This window comes from Hevea brasiliensis, chromosome 16, assembly GCF_030052815.1.
Source record: "Hevea brasiliensis isolate MT/VB/25A 57/8 chromosome 16, ASM3005281v1, whole genome shotgun sequence".
In the NCBI taxonomy this organism is placed as follows: Eukaryota; Viridiplantae; Streptophyta; class Magnoliopsida; order Malpighiales; family Euphorbiaceae; genus Hevea; species Hevea brasiliensis.
In genome coordinates this window covers 66,324,501-66,348,779 of record NC_079508.1, presented here as the reverse complement: position 1 = coordinate 66,348,779, position 24,279 = coordinate 66,324,501, and the positions used below count along the sequence as shown (strand labels likewise).

General features: G+C 33.3%; 3 protein-coding genes across 4 annotated transcripts; 1 reads left to right on the top strand and 2 right to left on the bottom strand.

The window, feature by feature from the left end:
• Positions 1-1,697: 1,697 nt before the first annotated feature.
• On the top strand, positions 1,698-7,763 carry LOC110646091 (probable glycosyltransferase At3g07620). 2 transcript variants are annotated; one of them, XR_002493094.2, is made up of 5 exons: positions 1,698-2,929; positions 3,030-3,160; positions 5,369-5,717; positions 6,025-6,884; positions 7,224-7,763. XR_002493094.2 is itself a non-coding variant. In XM_058137811.1 (4 exons), the coding sequence occupies exons 1-4, from the start codon at positions 2,477-2,479 to the stop codon at positions 6,712-6,714; spliced, it is 1,623 nt and encodes a 540-aa protein (XP_057993794.1). In that variant the 5' UTR covers positions 1,698-2,476; the 3' UTR covers positions 6,715-7,539. The 2 variants fall into 2 exon arrangements, 1 of the variants encoding a protein (XP_057993794.1); XM_058137811.1 differs by having other exon boundaries at positions 6,025-7,539.
• Positions 7,764-9,950: 2,187 nt separating this feature from the next.
• Positions 9,951-11,146, bottom strand: LOC110646092 (transcription factor MYB1). Its single transcript, XM_021799424.2, has 3 exons — positions 10,727-11,146; positions 10,480-10,609; positions 9,951-10,386 (listed from the first exon to the last, which is right to left on the bottom strand). Exons 1-3 carry the CDS (start codon positions 10,875-10,877, stop codon positions 10,059-10,061), a joined length of 609 nt encoding a protein of 202 aa, XP_021655116.2. The 5' UTR covers positions 10,878-11,146; the 3' UTR covers positions 9,951-10,058.
• Positions 11,147-19,913: 8,767 nt separating this feature from the next.
• Positions 19,914-24,024, bottom strand: LOC110646088 (uncharacterized). Its single transcript, XM_021799421.2, has 4 exons — positions 22,385-24,024; positions 21,231-21,377; positions 20,759-20,875; positions 19,914-20,614 (listed from the first exon to the last, which is right to left on the bottom strand). The coding sequence occupies exons 1-4, from the start codon at positions 23,903-23,905 to the stop codon at positions 20,003-20,005; spliced, it is 2,397 nt and encodes a 798-aa protein (XP_021655113.2). The 5' UTR covers positions 23,906-24,024; the 3' UTR covers positions 19,914-20,002.
• Positions 24,025-24,279: the final 255 nt, after the last annotated feature.

Below are 24,279 nucleotides of genomic sequence, written 5' to 3'. Positions count from 1 at the left end.
ATCAATAAAATTTCTCTAATTTTTTTTGTCTAAGCTACCTTTAAATCATCTCTAAACCACTTTCAAATCGTCCTCCAAACTGTCTTGAACAGTTTTTTTTCGAACCGCCCTTCAAACTGTTTTAAACCGGAGCTCAAACCGGAACACGCGGTTCAGGAACCGTTTTCCAAACCGTCTCTTGGCGGTTTGGTTCAGGTTTTTTATTTCATTGAACCTAAACCGACGGTTCAAGAATTGTAACTGGCGGTTCCTGAACGGTGGCCACCCCTAACCCTACTGCTGGGCTTGATCTTACTCAGAAAGAGTCACCCGGAGCTGCCAAATTATGTAAAACTCTTGGTCAAAAAGATTGATTATGTTTCTCAAGTGTTGATTCTGTGATACAAGCAAAAAAGGCATCCAGGGCCTATATCTTATGGTCACTTTACATTTGTACAAATTAGTCTAACCTGCTTAGTGATATATCATCAGTATATAAATATACAGAACATAAGAAACTGTTCTATTGACATGAAAATTTTTGCAGGGTCATTTGCAAAGTTTAATTTGTTGCCAAAGGTTTGTCTACAACTTTAAACTTAGTTCTCTGATTATTTTGGAAATAAGTTTTTCTATAATGCATATATAGGCTGCACCTGCATATGTGTTTTATAAGCTTCTGCAAATATAACAATTGCTATAACCATGGCTTCTGTGCAAAGTTCATGTGGATTTTTCAGAATTTATTTCTAAATGGTGTAATTTTTTGTTTTTCGTTTTATCATTCACCACTATTGTTTATTGCTATTATTTGTTACTATTAGGGTATGTGCTGAAGGACCTTTACAATTCTAAACTCTGCATATTTGTCCGGAGGAACACAATTAAAGAAATCAAAAGCCATCCATTGTTTTTGAAGAACTTGCCTGAGAATTGAAAAAGGCAGCTCAAGCCATGCCCTGTACAGGAGAGAAAATAACACCTTTTCCTTCCTAACTAATGAAGAACTCATAAAGATTGTGGACGAGGCCCAAATTCCTCCTCTACTACATAAGAAAATGGTGATTGGATGAGGATGACACAGAAGATGAAGGAGAAGATTTGCCTTTGGGATATCCACAGGATGCGACTGTGCTTGTATAAAACTACATCGGAACTGGTAAAGGAGCTCCAACACTACTCCAACACCATCTTCAATTATCATGTCCACCAAATTGGCATCTTTTTACTGCGACTCCAACTCCTTTATCTTTTCTCAAAGCTATTGGCTCACTGTCATAAACAGTACGCGACTTTGAATTGCCAAGGATTTCCCCAGCTGCTGTGCTTCCAAAAATCTTTGTCTTACAACTCATTAGCATCAGATGTCTGATATGTATTTTACAATTTATCAGGATGACAATTGAGGATAACTATGTAGCCAGTTGATAATATATCTATACATGTCTTATAAATTCATTTGTAAATATGTTATAATTTTTAATTTTGATTTAGGTGCATGGAAAACTTCTGAAGATGTGCATATCATTTTTTTTTTAATTTTTTATATTTACAAGCGACCACATATTTATCTAACCTTTTTCCTGTTTATAAATGTTATTTGACCGTCTAAAAAAAAAAAAAGGGAATTTTCCGAGAGGGACCAAGCAAGACGCGAAAGGATAGAGAATAAAAGGAGCCGTTAAAACGAAAGAGAGAAAAGTCAGAAGTGAGACAACAGACAGTTACCGCGCGTCTCGCCAACCTCTGGCTGCCCTCCTTTCATACGTAACCTTCTTTTCTTTTCTAGCATTCTCCTTTTCCTTTCTCCTATTTTCCATTCATCATCGTCAAACTAATATTATCCCTTCACTTCCTTCAGTTTCTCTCTTTCTCCTTCCAACTAATTTCAGGTATTCTTTCCTCTTATCTCCCTTCAATTTTCTGATTAATTTCTCTCTCTGCTTTTGCCTACTTCTCAAATTCACTCTCTGGTTCTATACTTCTAAAAGTATTGCTTAACTATGTTAACTTTGGAATAGAGAGTACTTCATTTCTTTTTTTGAAAATTTAAATACCCCTTCAAGTATAGTCCGCATAAAGTTTCTGCTTTGAACAAAATTTTGCGTGTTGGACCACTGTGACATGGAGCTGCCGGTTCAAATTATGAGATTAGCCTTTTTGCTTAGAGCGTGCACTGTGCCTTTCTTTTGAGCTATCGTTTCCCTTTACTTTTTTTTTTCTTTTTCTGCGTTAGGTGAACATGGTTTCATTTTTGTCAATCAAGTAATATTTCAAGTGATAGAATGGAGGCATTTTGATGAGATAGTAATAAAAATTCTGCTTGTCAAGCATTGCACATGTGCTATAATTCTTTGTTTTTGGGGCAACGAAATGGTTGAAATTTAGGAATTTTCAAGCCTCATTTTACTAAGGGAAATCTTATCTGGTAGTGACTTTTCTTGGAGCTATTAATATTTGTTCATTGGCGAAACAAATTGTTCTAGCATAGGATGAGATGATACAAATATTCCGGCACATTGCTGTTGTGATAATGAGAGAAATATTACGGCATTGCGTGTGGAATAGAATTGATTGGAGAAAACTACTGTTGGCTAGTGCCATAACCACAGCGGTTGGAATTTTGGGTCCAAGTTATGTAGTTCCTTATCCAATGAACACGTGGCTCCTTTCTTCGTCTATAATAGTTTCATCACCCATATCCTTGAATGGTAGTTTGCAGTCTAGAGAGAGTGTAACCCAGGCAAAAGTTGAACAATTTCATCTTGTTCCAACTGCTCCTATTCTTTCAGTGAATTCGACAGTGATACCATCCAAGGCAGCTAGAGTAAAAGTCTCTGGAAAGAGAAATTCTGTAGCCAGAAGGAGAAGAAAGAAGAGTAAGGTAAATAATGATGCAAAGGTTGTACCTCCTGTGCCACCTCGCATTCCAGCACCGCGTCAGTTGCAGGTAGAGTTATTGTGAATTCAACCTTGGATTTTGTTTTATTCTGAATTATAATAAGGGAGCTGTTAGCAATGATCTGTTTTCTGTGCTGCTATAAATTCAGAGATACATCTGGTCCTTGTCTCCAAATGATGCCCTCTTGTATGCTAAAAAAGAGATTGAGCATGCCCCAGTGGTTAGTGATGATCCTTATCTGTATGCCCCTATTTTTCGGAATATTTCAGTTTTCAAAAGGTATATTCCATAACGGTTCTCCTACTTTTGCTTCATTATGCCTATTGACAGTTTATGATTCTTATGAAATATGTATATGCGTTATGATCAATCGACTATAAAAGGTTTAGATGAAGAAAGATGCCATTTAATTTGGTGGCTTCCTTGAAATTCAAAATGAGGATATTGCAGTAGTCTAGTAGATGAACACTCATAAAGAGAAAAAATAAAAAGAAATGAAAAGAAATGAAATGATGCATTTGTAAGATGGTACAGTAATTTAGCAAAGAACAACTCAAAATTGAGCTGAATGGCCAAAAAAAAAGAAATCTATGTACCCTTCTCCATGTAGTTTGGTTGTTCATTATGTTGAGTGGATAGAGTCTTTGAGCAAATGTCTGTATATGTGTTTATTGAGATGAATATTCCTTCAATTTCAGCATGATATCCTCTACAAATTTTTCTGAGGTAGGACTTTTCCCTTTAAACTAACTGTTACCCAGGCAAGTTCATTTTCTAACAACTTTGGCATTCAAAGATCAATGCTTTATGGTTACATTACTGTTTGACACCATCTTTATTGAGTATTCTGTTACTCAAAACTCAGGGCATAGAGACTTGTGAACTCCTCATGCCAAATTATACAAGGGAACATGTCACATTTGTTAGTTGCTCCTGGGGACTAGGTCCAGCTTGGCAGTCTGCATTGGATTCAGAAATCCACTTGAGAGTTTGTATATACTTTTGCCTAATTTAGAAATGTCAAGTGACTAGTCAGTGTAAGTGAGGGATGTAATGCCTGCCTTCTTAAAAAGTAGCTTCCTTTGTAATAGAAGACTTGAAAACAATGCCTTTCTATACCTCTCAAGTACACTTGAAATGGCAGCCAATTGAGGAAATTATTTTCCTACACCAAAGAATATTTTACACTGAAGACTTTGCTTCTGAAGTTCTGAGCTTTATTAGGGAGCTTTGTTTTCTAAACCACAGCAACCGGCCTCCCCAAAATCCTCCTAGCCTCATTTGGAAGTTTTAAACTTATATTCCTATAACCCTGGCTTCATAAGATATGCCTATTTAACCCACAAGATTGCGTCCTATTAGCTGCTTCAAGCTGGGTTAATTTTTTTTTCCTCCACTCCACATAGTCTCTCTTTTGTTTGTTCAGCAGTTGCTTTCCAAGCCATGAGCCACTAGTGTCTGCTTTTCACTCGTATCAGGTCCAGGCCATAGGAACTTCCTACAAAGATTCTCTGCTTTGTGTTGAATAGTTATTTACTCTGTTATACATACCTATTTCATGGTAACAAATCAAAAGAAACTTTCAGGTCCATAATGCAATCCTCCTTATGATTTAGCCAATGAGCCTTTGGAAATCACTAGTTAAATATTCCTGTAAATATTTGAAAGGTTTTATTAGTTTTTTATTATTATTTTCAAGTTTTGGCATGTATTAAACTGGTAGAGATGGGGATTTTTCATCTTTGATAATTACTTACTCAGGGGTCATTTCCCAAGTCATTTAACTTGGTGATTATTCTGTGAATAGAACAGCATTACCTCAAACCTTGACTTAAATTAACATCATCTTTTGGATGAGTGAATATGATGCTTGTTATCTTTCCCCAAAAAACTGGCTTGTTCAAGTTGCATATGAGAATTGCTTGGGCTAGAGGTTTCTCTATGCATAGGCATTTACAATAAGCAGTGAATAAGGGGAAAAGACAGAATTAATGCGGTACCTTACCAGATTCATTAAATAGTTTCATAAATTTCATGTTTGTCTGGAATTTCTTCAACTATTACCCCTTGTTTGAATCGAGAATTTTACGAGAATTCAATTTAATTGATTTTTTTTTTTTATCAATTCTCATGTTTGTATCGAAAGAATTCAATTTTTTTTAACTTAAAAAAAAAATTCTTTTCAAAGAAATAGAAATCATGCATGATTGTGTGAGAATTCAATTGAATTCTTTTCTTGCAAATGATTTATTTCAGATGAAGCCTTACTAAATACATTATTAGTAGGTTGGCATTGCCTTATTATTGTTGCTCTTGATGCCATTGTCTCCATAGTGCCAGGTTTTAGCTGTTCTGAATGACTTATTTAATTTGGGCTCAAAAGGCTTTGACTTCACATTTTTAGCACATTACAAACTCTGTGCATTCTAATGTCAATGATTGTAACGAAAATGATATATTTAGAAGTGAATTCTACCTGAATTTCAGGAGCTATGAGTTAATGGAGCTGATACTTAAAGTTTACATCTATCCTGATGGGAAAAGGCCCATCTTTCATCAACCGCATCTCCAGGGAATTTATGCTTCTGAAGGATGGTTTATGAAGTTCATGGAGGAAAACAGACAGTTTCTCACAAGGGATCCAGAAAAGGCTCATTTATTTTATCTTCCATACAGTGCACGCCAGCTGGGGATGGCACTTTATGTGCCTAACTCACATAATTTGAGACCATTGTCAATCTTCATGAGAGATTATGCAAATATGCTTGCTGCAAAGTATCCCTTTTGGAACCGCACACATGGGAGAGATCATTTTCTTGTTGCCTGCCATGACTGGGTATGATTTTCTTTATCCTCTCTGAGCAATAGTTTGGATGAGCCTGTTTGCCTTATGATTAGAGACCCCAGCCGAAACATGTGATAATGTGCTTATCGGAGGTTGTTTTACTGATACCTACCTTACCTGAGGTTGATTGCACATATATACATGGGAGCAAAGGGGGATAGATTTTATGAAGTTTCGTTTTTGAGATTTAATTTTATGTAATTTCACTTTGGGAAATCTGGAATCCAATTTTCTTGAATATCATTCAAGTCTTGTTTGCTCACCAAAATTTCCTATGTTCTGTTTTATCGTTTTGCAGGGTCCATACACATTGACTATGCACACTGAACTAACAAAAAATACCATAAAAGCTCTATGCAATGCTGATGCATCCGAAGGTATTTTTGATACTAGCAAGGATGTTTCTCTACCTGAAACGACAATAAAGACTCCTAGGAGACCTCTTAGAAATGTTGGTGGTGGGATAAGAGTATCAGAGCGTCCAATCCTTGCCTTCTTTGCTGGAAATATGCATGGTAGGGTCCGCCCAAAGCTTCTAGAATACTGGAAAAATAAAGATGAAGACCTGAGAATTTATGGGCCTCTACCCATTAGAATATCTCGAAAGATGAGTTATGTTCAACACATGAAATCCAGTAGATATTGTATATGCCCAATGGGCTATGAAGTGAACAGCCCTCGGATTGTTGAGGCCATATATTACGAGTGTGTTCCAGTTATCATTGCAGATAATTTTGTCCTCCCTCTTAGTGATGTGTTAGATTGGAGTGCTTTCTCTGTTGTTGTGGCTGAGAAGGATATTCCCAAACTGAAAGAGATTCTGTTGGCTATCCCATTGAGAAGATATCTTACAATGCTAACTAATTTAAAGATGCTTCAGAAACATTTTCTTTGGAACCCAAGACCCCTCAGATATGATTTGTTCCACATGATTCTGCATTCCATCTGGCTTAGTAGGTTGAACCAGATTCAAATTCCAGAGTCGTAGTAAAGTCCTTAAATTTACTAGCAAAACGTGGTTGATTTTGGATGATGAGTTGAAAAGAGCTGAAGCTCGTAGCAGGCTAGTTGGAATTTTGGACCTGATACAACCATCATTTGTTTCCCTGGAGCTGGTTTGATGTATAGACATTTAAGAAGGGATAATCCATGATGCAGGTAAGTTGTGATTTAGTATCTTTATTATCATCTAGTTACAATTATATGAAATTTCTTTTGCTGAATGGCCTGTGACAATGATACCTTCAACATCTTCACTTGCAATAAATGGGACCTGGTGCTGCAAAAAAGTACCAATGATTGCTGCGAACTTTTCCAGTTTTGTTCATATTGTTGTATTGTCACCAATCAAAGGACCACGTTAAATTTGTAGGGTTCCATTCATCCAGTGATGACTCTTTCTATTGTTGCAAATCACAGCCACACCGTCTCTGCCTTCACGTTTAGATTGAGATTTTATTTGTCTTCTTGAATTATTACATACATTTTCTATTGCAGGGAAAGAGAAAGACAACAATGTGGTCGACATAACAACGTACTGCATTAAAAAACGACTAATCGACTACGGAATTTTCCCTATTTTCTAAAATATCTGTATTATCATACTGCATATAGAGAGATCCAAACTCCTGTTTTTCCCTGTTCTTTGGGCAATGCCTGTCCATTAAACTCGAGGCTCCCACCTAAGATAGACTTTTATTTTTGGTTTAAAAGTACTAGCAAGTTGAAATGTAGAGACAAACCCTTGTCCTGAACATAGATGCGACCCTTTTCTTGTGTACTATTATTGCATTAAAAGTCTTGATTAACATTAGGTGATTAGCCTAAGTCATCAGGAAAACAACAAGACCGGTCAAAAACAACAGGTTGGCCTCCGGATTGAACTCTGAAACAGCTCAAGTCAGCCACAGTTTCAAACTCAAAGTGCATTGTTATTGGGTCATTAGACCGGATATTACTGGGTTATTATCTGAAGTTTATGTAATATCTTTTCAATATTAAATATTTGATAAATTTAATATAAATTCAATTTTATAATTTAATAATCTTTAAATTAAATATTTATATCAAAGTTGGTATATAATCAATTAAGGTATATCATTGGAAATTCTATATTAAAAGAAAATATGAAATGAAAAGGTAATATGTCAGGATTTATCACTTGGAAGAAATGATTGGTGCTCTCTAATATAATATGATGGGACTTTTTGTGCAAAGAAGTGAAGAAAACAGAAGGCACATAGTGATGAAGCAAAATTGAATCCAGTGGCTATGAACAAACTGCAAGTTCGCTTCATTTGGTTGCAATTGACTTGTAGTTGCAGAAAATATCTTTAGAATTGAATGGTTATGTTCTTGTGGTTTTTTACTGTCAAAAATATAGTCCACCCGTCCATTTAAGCAATCGAGGAGAGTGAAATGTCCAAATTGACCTCGTGAAAATATTGAAACCTTAACTCACCCCATGTTCCCTCCTTCCCATCCACAGTCTATCTCTCCCTCTCATCATTATTTTAGTAGCTTTCTGTGTAATAATTTGCGTGATGTTTTGATATTTTTAAATTGTGTTTGAATATGAATATGTTTAAGTAAGTGGTTGTTTATTGAACAATATCAACTTTATAATAGTAATATTGCACATAAATAGGTCAGCCGAAGAACACCCCAAAAAAAAAAATCTAATTTATGAACAAAATTCAAGCTTCTTGCAACAGTTTAATCCTCATAATTTTAATAAATACAACATTTTAATCTTTGTAATTTTAATAAACACAACACTTAAAATTAAAATTAAAAGTATAAATAACTATATTTAATAAATATATTTTATACATTATATATTGATTATATCATATTTTATTTTTAAAATATTTATAAATAAAATAATAAATATTTGTAATATAATGAGATATAATAATTAATATAAATATTTTTACAAATGAGTCTATTTAACGAGTCAATTTATGAGTCTACGAGTCTTAATAAATTGAACACTATGAAAATTAAATTTAACTCATTTATTAAGCAAATATAAAAATTGAGTTTAAAATACTAAAGGGGTCAAATTTTTATTGAATTAAATATTAAATAACTCACAAACGAATCGGCTCATTTACAGCCATAATTATACCATTTATCATAGATGAAAAAGTAATTTTTCCTTAACCAAGTAACTTACTGCAACAGAAGTTTTTTTTTCCCCCCTATGTTGACTTATTCAACTTGTCTTTTGTTTTTCTTAAAAAAAAAAAAACTATTAATTTGGTAATAACAAATCAAAATATCAAATCCTAGCAATTCCAACAGACTTGACATGTTAATAAATATTATTGTACAATTCTTATTTTTGCTCCAACGTTAATTTCTTAATAATAAATTTAAAAATTTTAATATATTTTTATTTTTATTTCACTTTCTCTATTGGATATTAAATTAAAAATTTTGTGTATTTTTTTTTTTAATAACGGTATTTTTATTTTTTAATAGTGCTTATAGTATCATCAATCAAAGGCCATATATCATGCCATCTTCTTTCTTTCACTAATCCATTTCGAAACCAAGAAATATGGATTATGGTGATAGAGATTTTGATTTTTATTATTTTAAATTCATATTAATTGTTTGAGCCATTTTATAGAATAATAATTTAATTTAAAATGTTCCGTATTAAAATGTAATAAAAAAAATAATACTTTTACTTTCGTATTTAAAAAATAAATAAAATAAAAATGTATGTTATGTTAAATCATAGATGATTTAAGAAACCTTTATCGCTGATCAGACACATTATGGAGATCTCTTGAGGGATATTTTTTTTATATATAATGGAAATAAAAAAAAAATTAGTGGAATAAGAGAATATTGAAAATCAATTTGCAATTTTTTTTTTCTTAGAATAGCATTCAATCTACAATATTAGGATTAATATTATTACTATTTTAAAATATAGGTAAATTAAAGGATGCATTCAATACATTAAAAAGCAATGTATTTATTACTCACTAAAATTAATTATATATTAAATTTAGAAGTGTGAAATCTATAATTTTGTAAGTGATGGTGAAACAGAACATTTAATAATTTGCGTAAAATATGTCTTTGATAATATTGCACTAAAATGTATCTGGTAACAAAATTTATATTAGCAGATGATATATTATAGCAAATCTAAATCAAGATATATATATATATATATATATATATATATATATGAACTCAAACATATATTAATTCGAAAATGAGCAAACTTTTATTAAAATTATACATGTAAATCAGTATTTAACAAATTAATGAGAAGAAAGAAGACTCATTCCAATTTGATACACACAATGCTCAGCTCTTCTCGGTTAGCCATGGATCCTCATCAAGTTCAAGAAACTTGTTTACCCATTCCAAGCCGTAGGATCCTTCCGTGGAGAAGTCGAAGAACTCGTTGACATCGAAGCTAAGCTCCGGAATAGCAGCTCCTTGTCTGCCCTCTTCCATCATTTCATGAGCAGCAGCAGCAGTGTCACATGTCTTCTTGGGGATGCTCTCCTGCGGAATTGAAGACTCTGGTTTTTTCTCCTTCTTATTAATTTTTTTGCTCAAATGAGAATTCCAGTAGTTCTTTATTTCATTGTCCGTTCGTCCTGGAAGTCTCCCAGCAATCAATGACCACCTGCACCATGTAAATAAAAATTACATCAATTATATGTTCCTAAATTATATTTGTAATTTCTAACTTTGTTTTTTCGTTTCTTGATGAACTAACCTATTGCCGAGTAGTTTATGAAGTCTAAGAATCAAGTCCTCTTCTTCATCTGAAATGTTGCCTCTCTTGATGTTGGGTCTCAAATAGTTCAACCATCTCAATCTGCAACTCTTCCCGCATCGGTTTAAACCTGAAGAAGCATACCAGACAACAAAACATGTAAACCCATCAGCCTAACCCATACACAAACTGGATTCTATTTCTTTACAGCTCCAAGAAAATAGAATTAATATTAATGCAGTTTAACCTGCTTTCATTGCAACTGTTTTCCATCTCTTGGCACCATGAACTTCAATATACTCTGCCAGTTTTCTATCTTCCTCAGCTGTCCATGCTCCTCTGTTCATGACCATCTTACTATTAGTAGAAGCCAAACTGTTCATGGGTGCCATGAGCATTCAAGGGAAGAGAGAGAGAGAGAGAGAAAGCGAAAGAGAGAGACAGAGAGAGTTACTGAGGCAAGTTAGCTGTTAATTAGAGTTATTAATGAGATATAACTGTACTAAGTCGCAAAAATTCAAAAGTTGCTGCACGATAAAAGTTAGCGAGGCAATATATAGCAGAAAGAGAGAGGAGAGTTCAAATGAAAATTGAGATGCATGCGATCCGTCATAGAATTGAAGGGTCGGTACTCTCATCTATCTACCCGTCCTCGAGAGTCCAAGAAAGAAAGGAGAACCCAACTACCAGTTACAACAGCAGGTACACTGTGTGAGAATGGGAAGTAGCGTAGAAGCTAGCTATCTAGTAAAACAAAATTATTATTAGAAATTAACTTTGAACGCAAACACAATCTTAAAAATGACTGTAGTTTCATTAATTCAACCAACTGCTGTCATTATGTACTAAATTATCAGTATCATAGTCCTTTGAAAATAGTTATTTTCCGTAGTACTGTTGTTTTTCCACATAATTCAATAACATTGAATGAGATCAATATAAAAGTAATTATAATCAGTCACCCTCATCCTTCCAAAGTTCAGCATTTTTCCTGTCAATTTGTGAGGATGAGAAAATTGAATTTACAAGAGCAAATTTTTAGCTAAATTTAATTTATCATAAATTTAAAATATAAATATATGATATATGAATTTATATATTTAATAAGTAAATTTTATTATATATTTTAATATTAAATTTATAATAAATTAAATTTAGATAAAAATTATTCACCTTTTGACCGTTAATCAGAAAAGCAACATGATCTAATTAATATGTAAAGGCTAACAAGAAGGTATGAAAAAAAAAAGGGTTAAAAATGGTATACTTTCCAAGCATGTTCTTTGCCCATAATTATTTGGTTGACAATGTTAAAAATCTTTAATATATATAAAATCACTTTAAAAAGGCAATACACTTTGCTAAGGAATTCTAGAAGTAATATCTATTTTTATTTATTTATTTATTTTAACAATTTGCATTGATGACATGTTTTACTTTTTTTTTTTCTTTTTGTTATAAAATATATGGTACCATGGGTATATTGTCGGGTCGGTGGAAGCTGTGTACTGTTTGGCATTCAATTTCAATATTAAAAAAGTAATTTAAAAAAAAAAATATTATTGAAAATTAATTGAAATTTAGTTTATTCATTTAATATTTTATAATCAAAATATATTAAATTTAACTTTTAATTTTTTAATTAATAAAAAAATATATTTCTCAATAATAAATCTAACAATAATATATAATTATACTCTTATTACACATTTAAAAAAAAAAAGAAATTTGATGGATAATATATTTTTAAGTATTACACAACTTGAACATAGATTATTATTATGGTGAGGAGGCGGCTGCCATGGGTTCTTATCGGGGGATGAAAGTGTACTCATTAATTATTCTAATTATGAGTTAATGGGGTAGTTTTAATAAGAAAAAAAAAATTATTGTTCTGTCTTCCAAATTTTGGGTTAATAATAAAACTTGGAATAATGCTTATTTTACTGTGTTCTGTCTCCTGTGTGCCTCAATTAACAGAAAATGCATGTGAAAAGTTAAAGCAATTTCCTTCCAGTTGTTACAGATTTACAGGCACTAGCATATGGGTTGATTTACTAGTCTCATTCTAAAGGCTAACTAATCATTGATTACCTGATTCGGAGGAGAAATCCTAAATGGACAGGGAGATGCCATCAAGCGTTATTGAATTCACAACCTGAAACAACAGTAGTAATTTGCAACAGCTCTACAGTTTTTGTCCACTCATTTAATAGTCCATTATGATAGAAACAGTTCTTCTTCAGTCCTCCTTTTCCCATAACTCTGGGGCTTTTCTTGGGGTCAGTTTTCGCCTCAGCACTCAAAATTCTGGCATTATTAGAGCTAAATTATTGCAGGGTCACTACACCATACATGGTTTTTTCCCCCCACCAACATCAACAACCCAAGACTCAACCTTTCCCAATTACTTTGACACTTGTTCTCAATCTCACCCTTAATCCATCATTTTCCTCTATGCCTCCAATCAAATTGATTCCCTCAACGTTCCTATCATTGCATAGCCTTTATCAATCTCCAGGCTCCAGCAACCTTTACCACAATTTTACAGTATATCGAGCCATATATACGTAACCTCTAATGTCCATAACCATAGACAACCTTGCCTTTTTCCAGGAGGCAGATTTAGTTTTTCTCTATTAAATTAAGCAAATTAAATTTAAAATTACGCATGCATATCTAAAATTGCACATAATTAAAATATGTAAAACTCTAATTTTTCGGTGTCATTTTTTTATGAGTTTTGAGAAACTCTATCGTCATTGACATGTACAAAATTAGCAATAATTGGAATTCCCTTTTTTTCTTTTTCTTTTTTTAATTTTGAGCAAAATTATAAATTCTTATATTTTTACCTACGTTAAGCTTTCTTTCTAACAAGTTCTACGTTTAAAATATGGTAATAATATCAAACCATATAAAAATTAACTTAATAATCATTAAATTAAATATTTATATCAAAATATATATATAATTAATTAATATATATATAATGTATGAATTTATATATAAATATTTATAATAAATGATAAATTTATTCTCATATAATCTCCAAATTATGGTAGCTACATGCAAATATGAGTGCACATATTAAATAGATTTAAGAAAAAATTGATGCAGGTGAAAATGTGGCCGGTGATAAAACAGTATCTGGATATATAGGAAAAATATTGCTTAAAGAAGGAGATCACTATTGGTGGCCAAAGTTTCAACCTCTATAATCAATATATGCAAGTTAATGGAGAAAATATTATTAATTTATAAAATATTATTAGATATATTCGATATAACTTTTGCGTGTACACTAAAAATATTTTATAACCTTCCTAAAAAAAAAAAAAACTTAAAAGCTCTTATTTCTCTCACATTTTGTCTGTACATGGTGGCCGCTCCAATTTTTTTCTCAAAAATTTTCCTCTGAAATTCACATGATGGCTAGAAAGAATTTATTCTTTGTCAGTTGGCTCAACGACGTCTTTTTCAGTTGTCTCCCTCAAATATGAAATATGTATTTAATAGTATTAAAATTAAAAATTCAATTGCGTGATGAAATTAAAAAAAAGTAAAATGGTCATAAAGATTTTTTAATTAAAAGTGATGAAAAAGAAATATACATTTAGCCTAACTTTAAAGTTTATATTAGATTTGGGTGTGAATTTAATTGTTCCTCTTAATGTGATTATCAATCCAATGAAATTTTCTATCCATCAAATCTCACCTAATAATTTGACATGATGGTTTACCAGGTTTTTTTAATAGTCCTTAAACTGACTAATGAAGAAGTTCGAACAATAGACAAAGCAAAGCAAGGGGGGGGGGGGGGGGGGAGATGAATGCTTAATAATTAAATTTGGAATTGAATTCACACCTAACATTGATATTTTAAGGCATAATTCAATTTATGCAGCCAAGACAGTCAAGTTTAATAAACCAAAAAATTAGACTTTATCTCCTCTATTTCTCTTTCTCTCTCTACATATATATTGGGCGGTGGTTAATTTAGATAATCTCTCTAATGCTTAAGTGAAAATAAGAGACTGAAGAATAAAAATAGAAAATAAATAAAAACAAGATTAAATTGTGTTGTAACACCTCTAATTTTTTTAAATTAATTAATTTATGGATAGATATTAATATTTTATTTTATTTAAATTTTGAAAAATTATTTAAAATTTTTTAAATTTTTGAAATCGGGTTTGATTTTTCAAAAATATAAAACTTTTATGATTTTAAAAATTTATTTAAAGACCACATGGCAAAACTAAAAATATATTTAGGCTCTATGAATTTTTCTGAGTTTTCTGAAATTTTTTCGAAATTTTTGAACATCATTTTCGGTCCCAAGGTAAAATAAAAATTTAATTTTGGGTATCTTGAATCGAACCGGATCAGATTGGACCAATCAATCTGGTCGGTCCTCTTTCTCTTCTTCTTTTCTTCCTCTGCGCGCCTGACTCCCTCTCTTTCCCTTTCCTTTTTCTCTCTCCTCTCTCCTCCCCTTGCCGCCCCACCATCGCCCCTCCCTCCCCAGCTTGCCAGCGCACCTCTAGGAAGCCCCCACCGCCGACTGCCGCTCTAGTGGCTGGAAAACCTAGCCTGCTGTCCCTTTAACGCGTCGCGCGATGCTTCGGCTTCCTGGGCCTATTCTGGCCGATCCGGCCATCGATTGAATCAAGCATTGTCCCAAAACACATCTACACCTCGAGAGCTTTCCATAAACACCAATAACACAAAAATTCATCTAGCGGTTTGTCCAAATTTTGCTCAAAAAGTTTTAGTCCATTTTGATTTTTGGGCTAGATTTCTCGAAAATCGTAAATCCCACAAAAAATCCGAGAGTACCGAAGTGCTCCACTCGTCGAGAGCTTCGCGGCAATATCCATTTCAAATTTTTTCGACACAGTTTTCTGGTGGGTCCTGCGAAATTTCACAGTGTTTTTCCGAGCATTAAATGAGTTTAGAAAATTTCGTAAAAATTATATACTAACTCCCGTATTGTAGGCTTCGAGTAGGTACATTCAATTCGCAGAAATTCGATAATTGCTTGGGTCTGTAATTTCAGACCCGGCAGATAGATTACCGGGAAAGTTTTAGAACCGGGTTGAGAGTATAGGCTACTCCATCATTTTCAGACGTCCTGGACGCATCTCTAGGTTCGGAATTGGCATAGATAAACCTGAACCCTACTTTTTCTTAATTATCTAGTGCCTGATTTCAATTAAAAATCTATAAAATATTTGTGGTAGGTTAGAAAAATATAATTCCTTTTGCATTAGCTTAATAATATTGCTAAGGACCGCGGGGTAAAGTTTTAAAATTTTTAGGGCTCATTTGGATAGTTTTTGCAAAAAAATGGTAATTATAGGGACTAAATTATAATTTTTTAAATTATGGTTGTTGACTATTGGATGGGCCCAGGAGGGGCCATGTGATGTGATTGAATTGTGGATATATGACTTGTGGATATAGAAGTACATTTTTGGACCCTTTTACAGGTTGAGTAGGTCATAGGTATAAGGGAGACTCTATCGGATTTTCTGTACGATTTAGAGTATCTTTGATCTTTTCCAAACTTGTATTGAGTCAAATATATTAAATAATTATAATGAAATTTGTCAGGTGAGCAGGAACAGCCTTCCTCTTCCGTCCAGCCGCCACAGTGACTTTGATTTAAGTCTGTGAGTAAAATATTAATTTTAATTATAATTTCAATATTATTATATGTTCAAACATTCCCATGCATTATTTACAAATATATATCTATGTAGTTAAATACTAGGTACATTTTATAATGTATTATTAATTGATGAAGTGTCATGGTTATTGTTTATGGTAATTTGGAGTAGTGTGTGTGCGTGTGTTGGCGTGCGTGTGGTGTGTAGTATTGGATATAGATAGGACGGGTAGACGCTGCTTGAGAGACACTCGCTGGGACTCGGTCCTTTATGGATAAGTCGGGGTAGGCACGGCTTGAGAGACACTCGCTGGCCTCCCGTATTTGGTTTATTAAGCGAAAATCTGACTTGAGAGACACTTGCTGGCAGAGGTTGGATTAAGAGAGCTGTATAGGGAATCAGCTCCCATATATGTACTGTTTGAACATTATTGGGTGTGTGAGTGCTCCAAATTGCCTTTTTACTGTTATGATATGATTTGCATGAAATTTATGATGATATTGCATTTAACTCCTTAAGATGCATTAGCTTTAGATAGCTATAGAAATTGTGGTTAAAATTGGTATTTTACTCTCTGAGTTGAACATTCACTCCTGTTCATCTTATTTTTTCAGGCTACATGAGGATTACTTGTTATGACTAACCTGCTATTCTTCTTCGCAAGTCAATTAGTAATATTTAATGTATTTTGTATAATTTAATCAAATTTTAGATTCCGCATGTGTTATGAGTGTTTTAATTAGTTTGAGACTGTAATATATTGTTATATTAAATCTGTAAACCTATTAAATGCATGCATGACTGGATTGTATGAGAAAGCTGAGCTCCCATTAGATTTTATGATATTATGAGTATGTGGAGGGTGAGCTGAGCTCCCCAAATTATTATATATTTTATTTACAGGTCGGGCGAGTCAAAAACTCCTCGTTATATGGTTCATTTTATAGTCGGACTCTGTCTGGTTGAATTCTTAAAATTGAGCCCAAATGGGCCTTAGGATTGAGTTGAGGAATAGTTAGGCTTACTGGCCTTTGAGGTTTTAAGCTGACCCAGGTATTAGTGTCGGTCCGGTCCATAGGTTGGGTCGTAACATGTGCATACCTAACAGCTCATATATATATATATATATATATATATATATATAAAGTAAGTTAAACTCCAATTAAAATAAGAGTTTAAGCTGAGATAATACTTGGTTTCTAGATATATCGGATGTTTTTTTGTTGAACTAAGAAGCCCTCTTGAACTAGAATTTTAATTTGAGTATTTTAAAATTCTATTCCGATAAAAGGAGATACTCAGTTCCTAGAAATATTGAATGTTTTTTCGTTGAACTAAGAACTCCCCATGGGCCAGAATTCTAACTTGAGTATTTTGAAATCCTATCCGGATAAGGGGATTGGTTTCCCATGTCCGAACAGGCATATGGACAATCAACTTCATCTGGATGAGCACTCGAGCAAGCAATTGACTTAACTTATGAGGTCCACGTGGACGAGTAGTATCAATTCACAAAATATTATAGATCATTTAAATTAAAATCAAAGGCATAAAAAAAAAATACCAAATTTATGAACGGATCCATTTATCAATTTAAAATTTCAAATTATAGTCAATAAAATAAGAAATTAATGAACAGATCCATTTGCTAGGTTGTTCAGTCTTTGTCTTTGATTTAAAAATTAATTAAATTACTTGCAAATGGATCCATCATACCTCAAATCAACGAATCTAAATATATTTTTTTTTTATTTCTTTATTTCACATTCTATGAATAAACAAATAGAGAATTGCCGATTACTGCAAAGAATATATCTTGAATATTTGGCTCCATCTATCAACATCCAGTTTGTTAGCATGTAATTTTTAATTATTTATTTTAACCTGAAAGCATGACTTTGAGAGATAAGTGGGAATGTGATAGATATTGACTTGTGGGTAAGTGATTTTTTTTTTTTTTTTGGGAGAGTTGATAGTTACTTGTTCAAATTGCTATTCAAATTGCTTGAAGAATAGTCCCCAGTCCCTGGTGTGCTAAAGGCATAGTTTTTATTTGTCAAAAAAGCTAGAGTGAAAGAGTCCAAAACTATGTCTATCATTTTTCTATTCATAGGAAAATAAAAATCTTAAATATATGTATTCGCATACAGAACTAAATCCAAAACTACACAATATAACTATGAACTACAAAGATTAATAAGAGTGATTATTAAGTTTTCTTCTTAATTTTATGGCTTTAGATTTGACTTTCATAACTAATATAACAACATTCAAAAGTTGAATTCATATCAATATATACTGAGTCCAATATTACGTAATTTTAATATTCATGTGCTTCGGGTTTCTTTCTTTAAAAATTGAACGAAGGAAGTCCACCTTCAAAAACTATGGACTTTCTGTTTAAATTTTAATGCATTCTAAACGTAACCCTAAAATTCTTTTGACGCCTTTAGCTACCTAATCTCATGACGTACGTCAATATTCTATCAATGTGTTTTTTTTTTTTTTTTTTAATTCAATTTGGTATTTTTGTTCAAATCTAATTTGGAATTTTTGTTCAAATCTAACCACATAATGACTCATTTCTATTTCTACTAAGCATATTGATCTAGTAAATCTTAAATAGTAAATTTAAATAATTCATATTTTATTTCTACTATGATTGATTAATTATTCCTGTGATATATATATATATATATATATATATATATATATATATATATATATATATATATATATATATATAGTTTTATTGTATAATTTAAATAGCTGAATTGTATGGGTTGGACACTTGCATTCCTTAACCAACCCAATTAACACCTTAGTGGATGGACTTCGATAGATTTGGCCACCCAACCACCAGACAACTTGAATTACAAATTTCATTTGTTTATTCTTTTGAGATTTTGTGACATTTCATGACAACATTATTATTAATAAAATTAGATAACTTGCTTGTATTTCATTTTTGTTTTTAAATTTAACCACGTCAATTATCGTAATTTTTTAGAGCAACCCAAATAATAGCACAAACCATCATATCCATCTACTGCACTTCCAGTTCCTTGAGGTCATCTAGCCATTCTCAAAGGATTGCTCGTATAGAAGGAAGTCGGACATGAAGGAATTACAAGAATGAAGAATCACAACATCAAGAAGAAAAATACAGCACTGCCGGAGACACACGACAGAGCGCAAACTTTTGCCTATAAAATTTATCATGCTTATTTACAAGGCAAGAAAAATAAAACTCCACACAGCAAAACCTGCAAGCCATCAAGAAAAATATACTTTTCTCTTTTTTTCAACGTTTTATTGTTTCGAGCATTTTATATTTTTTTGAGATAAATTTTAACCATTGTAGAACTTATATAGTTACACATTATAACACCTCAACTTAAAATGTAATATAAAAATTCTTTAACTTTTAAATTTTATACAGTAAAATTTATCCAATCTCTAATTATCAATTTTCTAATTAGATATTCATCTAGACAGTTTTAAAGTAACACTGAGTCAATGTTTCTTTTTCCTCTCTCATGGTATGTATAAATTAAATTATTTTTTTCTTTGTAGAGAGAATATTTTTCACTTGTAAAGAAAATAATTTTATACTTTATATAAAAAAAAAAATGAGAAATATTAACTAAGCAGAGCTATTCATGTTAATATCTAACTGAAAAATCAATATTTAAAAATTAAAAAAATTTTATTTTATAAAATTTAAAAATTAAAAAAATTTTATATTACATTTTAAAATTAAAAAATTATAATATTATAACTATATAAGTTAAAAAATAGTGATTAAAATTATCATATTTTTTCCCTCGTATTTCTTTCATTCTTATTTACACTCTATGAAACAGCCCAAAAGCCTTCCTCGATATACTGAATAGAGCAGACATGAACAAAACCATCACAATCTTCTTTGAAGCCAGTATCCTAAGGTTTATTCTCAGACCGTGCTTCCTCATTAACCTCACTGTTGTAGCACCCAATGCAATGAACCAAGAACCGATAGCACACAACACCATCTTCATCGTCTCTGAGGGCCCACATACACTTTCCACCTCACTTGAGACCTCCACATATGACCATTTAGGACCGCGATCACTGTTCTGGGCTTGATTCAGCCCTAGATTCTTATTCAGCCAGCTTGACAACCAGACAAGTAATTTTGCTAGCCATGCAACCTCATCATCAGAAATGGGGCGCTTCATCCAGTCACCCTTATATTTTACATCAGCCAATGCCTGGTTGCCAACCCTTCTGGGCTTGAATATTTCATCTCGTAATTGCTCACGCTGTTTTTTTTGGGGTGTAAATGAAATTGGTTTTACAGTACAACCACCAAACAAGCAGCTCACCTGTGCCTTCAAAGAATCTATAAGCTGCAGGTTGTGTGCAATGTTATCACTAAAATTAGCTTGTAACTCAGCTTCCGCGCGCAATATAAACAACTGGAATAACAAAAATTCATATCATTATTAATAAAAATAAAAATGAGACAAATGAATAAATCAAATCACATATAAAAAATAAGATGGGACCAATGCACCCAACACAAATGCAAATTAAGGTTATCAAAAACAAAGTATATACACCTGAAGGAGTTGTTGTCCACCATCTTCCCCATCACTAAAAAGTCTTAAATCTTTGTTCCAATTCTCATGCAAGAAAGATCCATCAGCATCACTCTCACTTAAACCATCCTCCCAGTCCTAGCACCATAAACAAATAAAAGAAGAAACACTCAATAAAGTGAGTTTTATTCTCAGATCTCTAGCAATATATAAGGGACATACTGACATAGCCACATTAGCAAGATTCACTGTAGGACTCATTAATCTTTAAATAACCAAAATAGCGCATGGCATGTGTGGTTCAGAACTGAAGAGACATTCCATTTATCAATAATTTTCAAAGTAAACATGTAATTAACTTCTAAAGCTTGATCAGACCCTCAATTGTTTACTGAAAATTAAACAAAAAGGAAAGGAAGCATAACAACAGCAGCAGCAGAGGTAAAAGTGCCCACATGCTGAGGCACAAACAAAAACACACACAAAGATCTACCTGCAACTGTTCACGAATCAAAGGGACACATCTATATAAGCTGTTAAGCATCAATTTGCCTGATCCAGCTTGTTTGGAATGAAAAACAGCATCCATGTTCTTTATTAGATCAGTCAACTCTTTGGATGATGTCAGTATTTTCATAACCTGTAAAGACAAAGTACTGAATGAATAGAACTGAACATGTAACATCAGAACAGCCTGACTTGAATTTCCAATGAAGGTCATCCCCTAAAAAGATAACTAACATTGAAGCTAAACTAATTCTCATGTGACCGTTAATATGAATATATAAAAGTATAAATGTGCAAATATCAAAAATGTACTTATCATGTATAGTTCACTAAATTTTAAATGCACAAGTCCGAAACACAGACTAGAAATTTTTACAGTGCCACTGGACCACTGGTTGTGCTCCATTACTATGTTTCCCATGCTGGTGGCAATTTCCACAGCAAACCAAGACCTGGAGAATATTTTGCTTATGCTTATACATTAAAAAATACTTAGCAACCTCCCAAGACAACAAAGATCATGAGAACTTAACATGTGTCTTATAATTACCCATTTTCTAAAGGAGGTGCCCAAGATTGCTTGTGTGATGGACTATTTCCCATGCAGGTGTAGTCTATCCATGCACATTTCGTAAAGTTGCAATAGCATCTCAACATTCTCATACAATAGTATTTGTAATCCATGTTCTATCAATTTTATTCAAAAAGCTAATCTAATCCTTTTCATAATCGAGTCACCTTAATCCCCAAAACGGTGATCAAAACATGGATGGTTTAACCAACAGACTATATAAACTATCATGAAGAGAATACTGCCCAAGGAAGTGGAACTTATCAGTTCTTACTTCTTACTCGAGTCAAATAACAAATGACTATTAACTATTAACTATAACTGAATTACATGAATCTGAATGAAAAATGCACATTGATTACATGCACCAGACAGTTTGAAGTCGCGGTTAGGTCCAAAAGCGTTCAATTTATCTCAAAATTGATTCTAATTGATACTATCATAAGAAAAGAGGTAAAACAAAGATGGAAGAATAGTCATCATCAATCAAAAAGGTATTAATATAGCCATGAAAAAGTAAGTATATGTGACATAAACACAAGGACATGGATTATAGTTCAGTCACAGACCTGCAATACCATCTGGACTATCAGCTCTGGATCAGTATGAAGAAACCTGTGCGCAAACCCAATGAAATGCATAATTAAAGAACTGTAGTACAAGTAATTAGATAACACATAATCCTGCCACAAAGATGAATACCCATCCTCCTCAATCCTCTCGTTTTCCTTCTTCAAATCCTTCCCCAACCCATCCACAATTGCATCAAGCTTTACAAAATCATCTAAACCAACCTTCCAAGGCTCCAAAAAACTAATCCAAACCAAAAACACCTGTGAAGCATTCTTTATAGAAGTACCCAGTGGACAAAAGAGAAATGTCCTCAAAACAAACCTATACACTGGTCTCTGAATCAACAAATTCCATGAGGCACCCACATACATAGAATCATTTACAGATGCAGCAAATTCCCTTGACTTCAAATGAAATGAACCTACAGAAGCCCTACTCCATTTTGGCCTCTCCATTCTGTCAGGGCCATCTTTGATCACAGTCGCACTCAAGTTCAAGTACTTAACCAGTAACTTCACTATCTCATCTAAATTAGGAGTTGGTGGAGTCTCACCTAAAACAGACCTGAGTGGAAATGACAATCCAAATGACTTGCAAACATTAAGAGGCAAAGGAGAGAAATCATTGTCAACCAACCAATAGTGCACCAATGTATCAACAAGAAACTCTGCTCTCAACAAAATTGACCCATCACTTCCATCTCCATAATGCAAAAGCGAGCTACGATTGGGCTGATGTGAATCCAAATCACGTATAGGCACAAAAGCAAGCAGATATGCATATAGAAGCCGCACATACAGATTATGCTCAAATTTCTGTTCATTTCCGCGATTAGAATGCGAAAACCTAGGAATTGACGAGGTCCAAGTCCAATTTTCTAGTTTTAACTTGCTGGTTCGTTTTGTAGGTTTATTGTTTAAATTCTCGCTATTGCCTTTGCAAATTGGGTAATAAGCGAACCAAAACATGAAATACTCAAAAACGTTTAACTGGACTTGGTAATAAATAGAGCCTTTAATTGATTCTTCCTTAATTTTATCTCTAAAAAGAGGGCAAAGATTGTTTAAGACCTGACAATCTCTCTCGCTTGATAGCATTAACCGGGCCCATTCCGGCAACCGCTCGATTGGGAAAACGTATTTCACCAGCGATTGACGATCAACAGCAAAGATTGACTGGAAAATGACGCCATTTGGTGAGAAGAGGCTGAAAACTCTAGAAGCGAGATCGGAGTCGTTTGATTGAAGGATGATATCGATCCAGCCACCGTTGGATGACGAGAGCTGGGGTCCATTAGGGGGCGATACAGCGTCCCCGAAACCGTATAGCTTGCAGATTAAGGTCGGGAAGGTGAGGGAGAAGAAGTGACGAGACTGATCGGGGGTGTGAGAGTGTAAGAAGGAATGGATGGAGGAGCAGACGGAGGAGATCTGAGCGGGGGTGGAGGAAGAGAGGATAGCGGAGGCAAGTTCTCGTGATTTAGAGAGGGAATTGACAGTGTATGAGTGAGGGTGCATGGTGTGTCAGCGGTGAGGGCGGGTATAGGGATTTGGAGTTCTAGGGTTTTGCTTGTTGCAGAGGAAGAGAAAAGGATAATAAAGGAGGGGTTTAGTTTTGAAAGTTTTAAATGAGAAGGGCAAATGGCGGGTTTTTAAGAGAGGTCGAGGGCCTGGGCCCACGTGGCGATACATTTGATGGTGACCGTGGGGCCTAGTTTTTAACTGAAATAATAATAAAGAAATAATAAATATATTCTTGACCTTCGAGGTAATCACGGCAAGTCTTCTGATCAGAGTGGTGGGAATTCCCGTCGCCCAAAATATATAATATTTCTTTATTTAATGAATTTATTTTTTATTAGTAATTCTTTATAGAGATTAGAGGGGTTAAT

What these genes read in the sequence shown, in the direction of transcription:
- LOC110646091 (XM_058137811.1), top strand. Translation starts at nt 2,477, where the DNA reads ATGATACAAATATTCCGGCACATTGCTGTTGTGATAATGAGAGAAATA. An exon ending in CAGCACCGCGTCAGTTGCAG is followed by an intron (nt 2,930 to 3,029) that starts GTAGAGTTATTG and finishes CTATAAATTCAG; the next exon opens with AGATACATCTGGTCCTTGTC. An exon ending in AATATTTCAGTTTTCAAAAG is followed by an intron (nt 3,161 to 5,368) that starts GTATATTCCATA and finishes CCTGAATTTCAG; the next exon opens with GAGCTATGAGTTAATGGAGC.
- LOC110646088 (XM_021799421.2), bottom strand. Translation starts at nt 23,905, where the DNA reads ATGCACCCTCACTCATACACTGTCAATTCCCTCTCTAAATCACGAGAA. An exon ending in TAGTCCAGATGGTATTGCAG is followed by an intron (nt 21,378 to 22,384) that starts GTCTGTGACTGA and finishes TTGTCTTTACAG; the next exon opens with GTTATGAAAATACTGACATC. An exon ending in GTGGACAACAACTCCTTCAG is followed by an intron (nt 20,615 to 20,758) that starts GTGTATATACTT and finishes TTGTTATTCCAG; the next exon opens with TTGTTTATATTGCGCGCGGA.
- LOC110646092 (XM_021799424.2), bottom strand. Translation starts at nt 10,877, where the DNA reads ATGCTCATGGCACCCATGAACAGTTTGGCTTCTACTAATAGTAAGATG. An exon ending in AACAGTTGCAATGAAAGCAG is followed by an intron (nt 10,610 to 10,726) that starts GTTAAACTGCAT and finishes ATGCTTCTTCAG; the next exon opens with GTTTAAACCGATGCGGGAAG. An exon ending in CATAAACTACTCGGCAATAG is followed by an intron (nt 10,387 to 10,479) that starts GTTAGTTCATCA and finishes TACATGGTGCAG; the next exon opens with GTGGTCATTGATTGCTGGGA.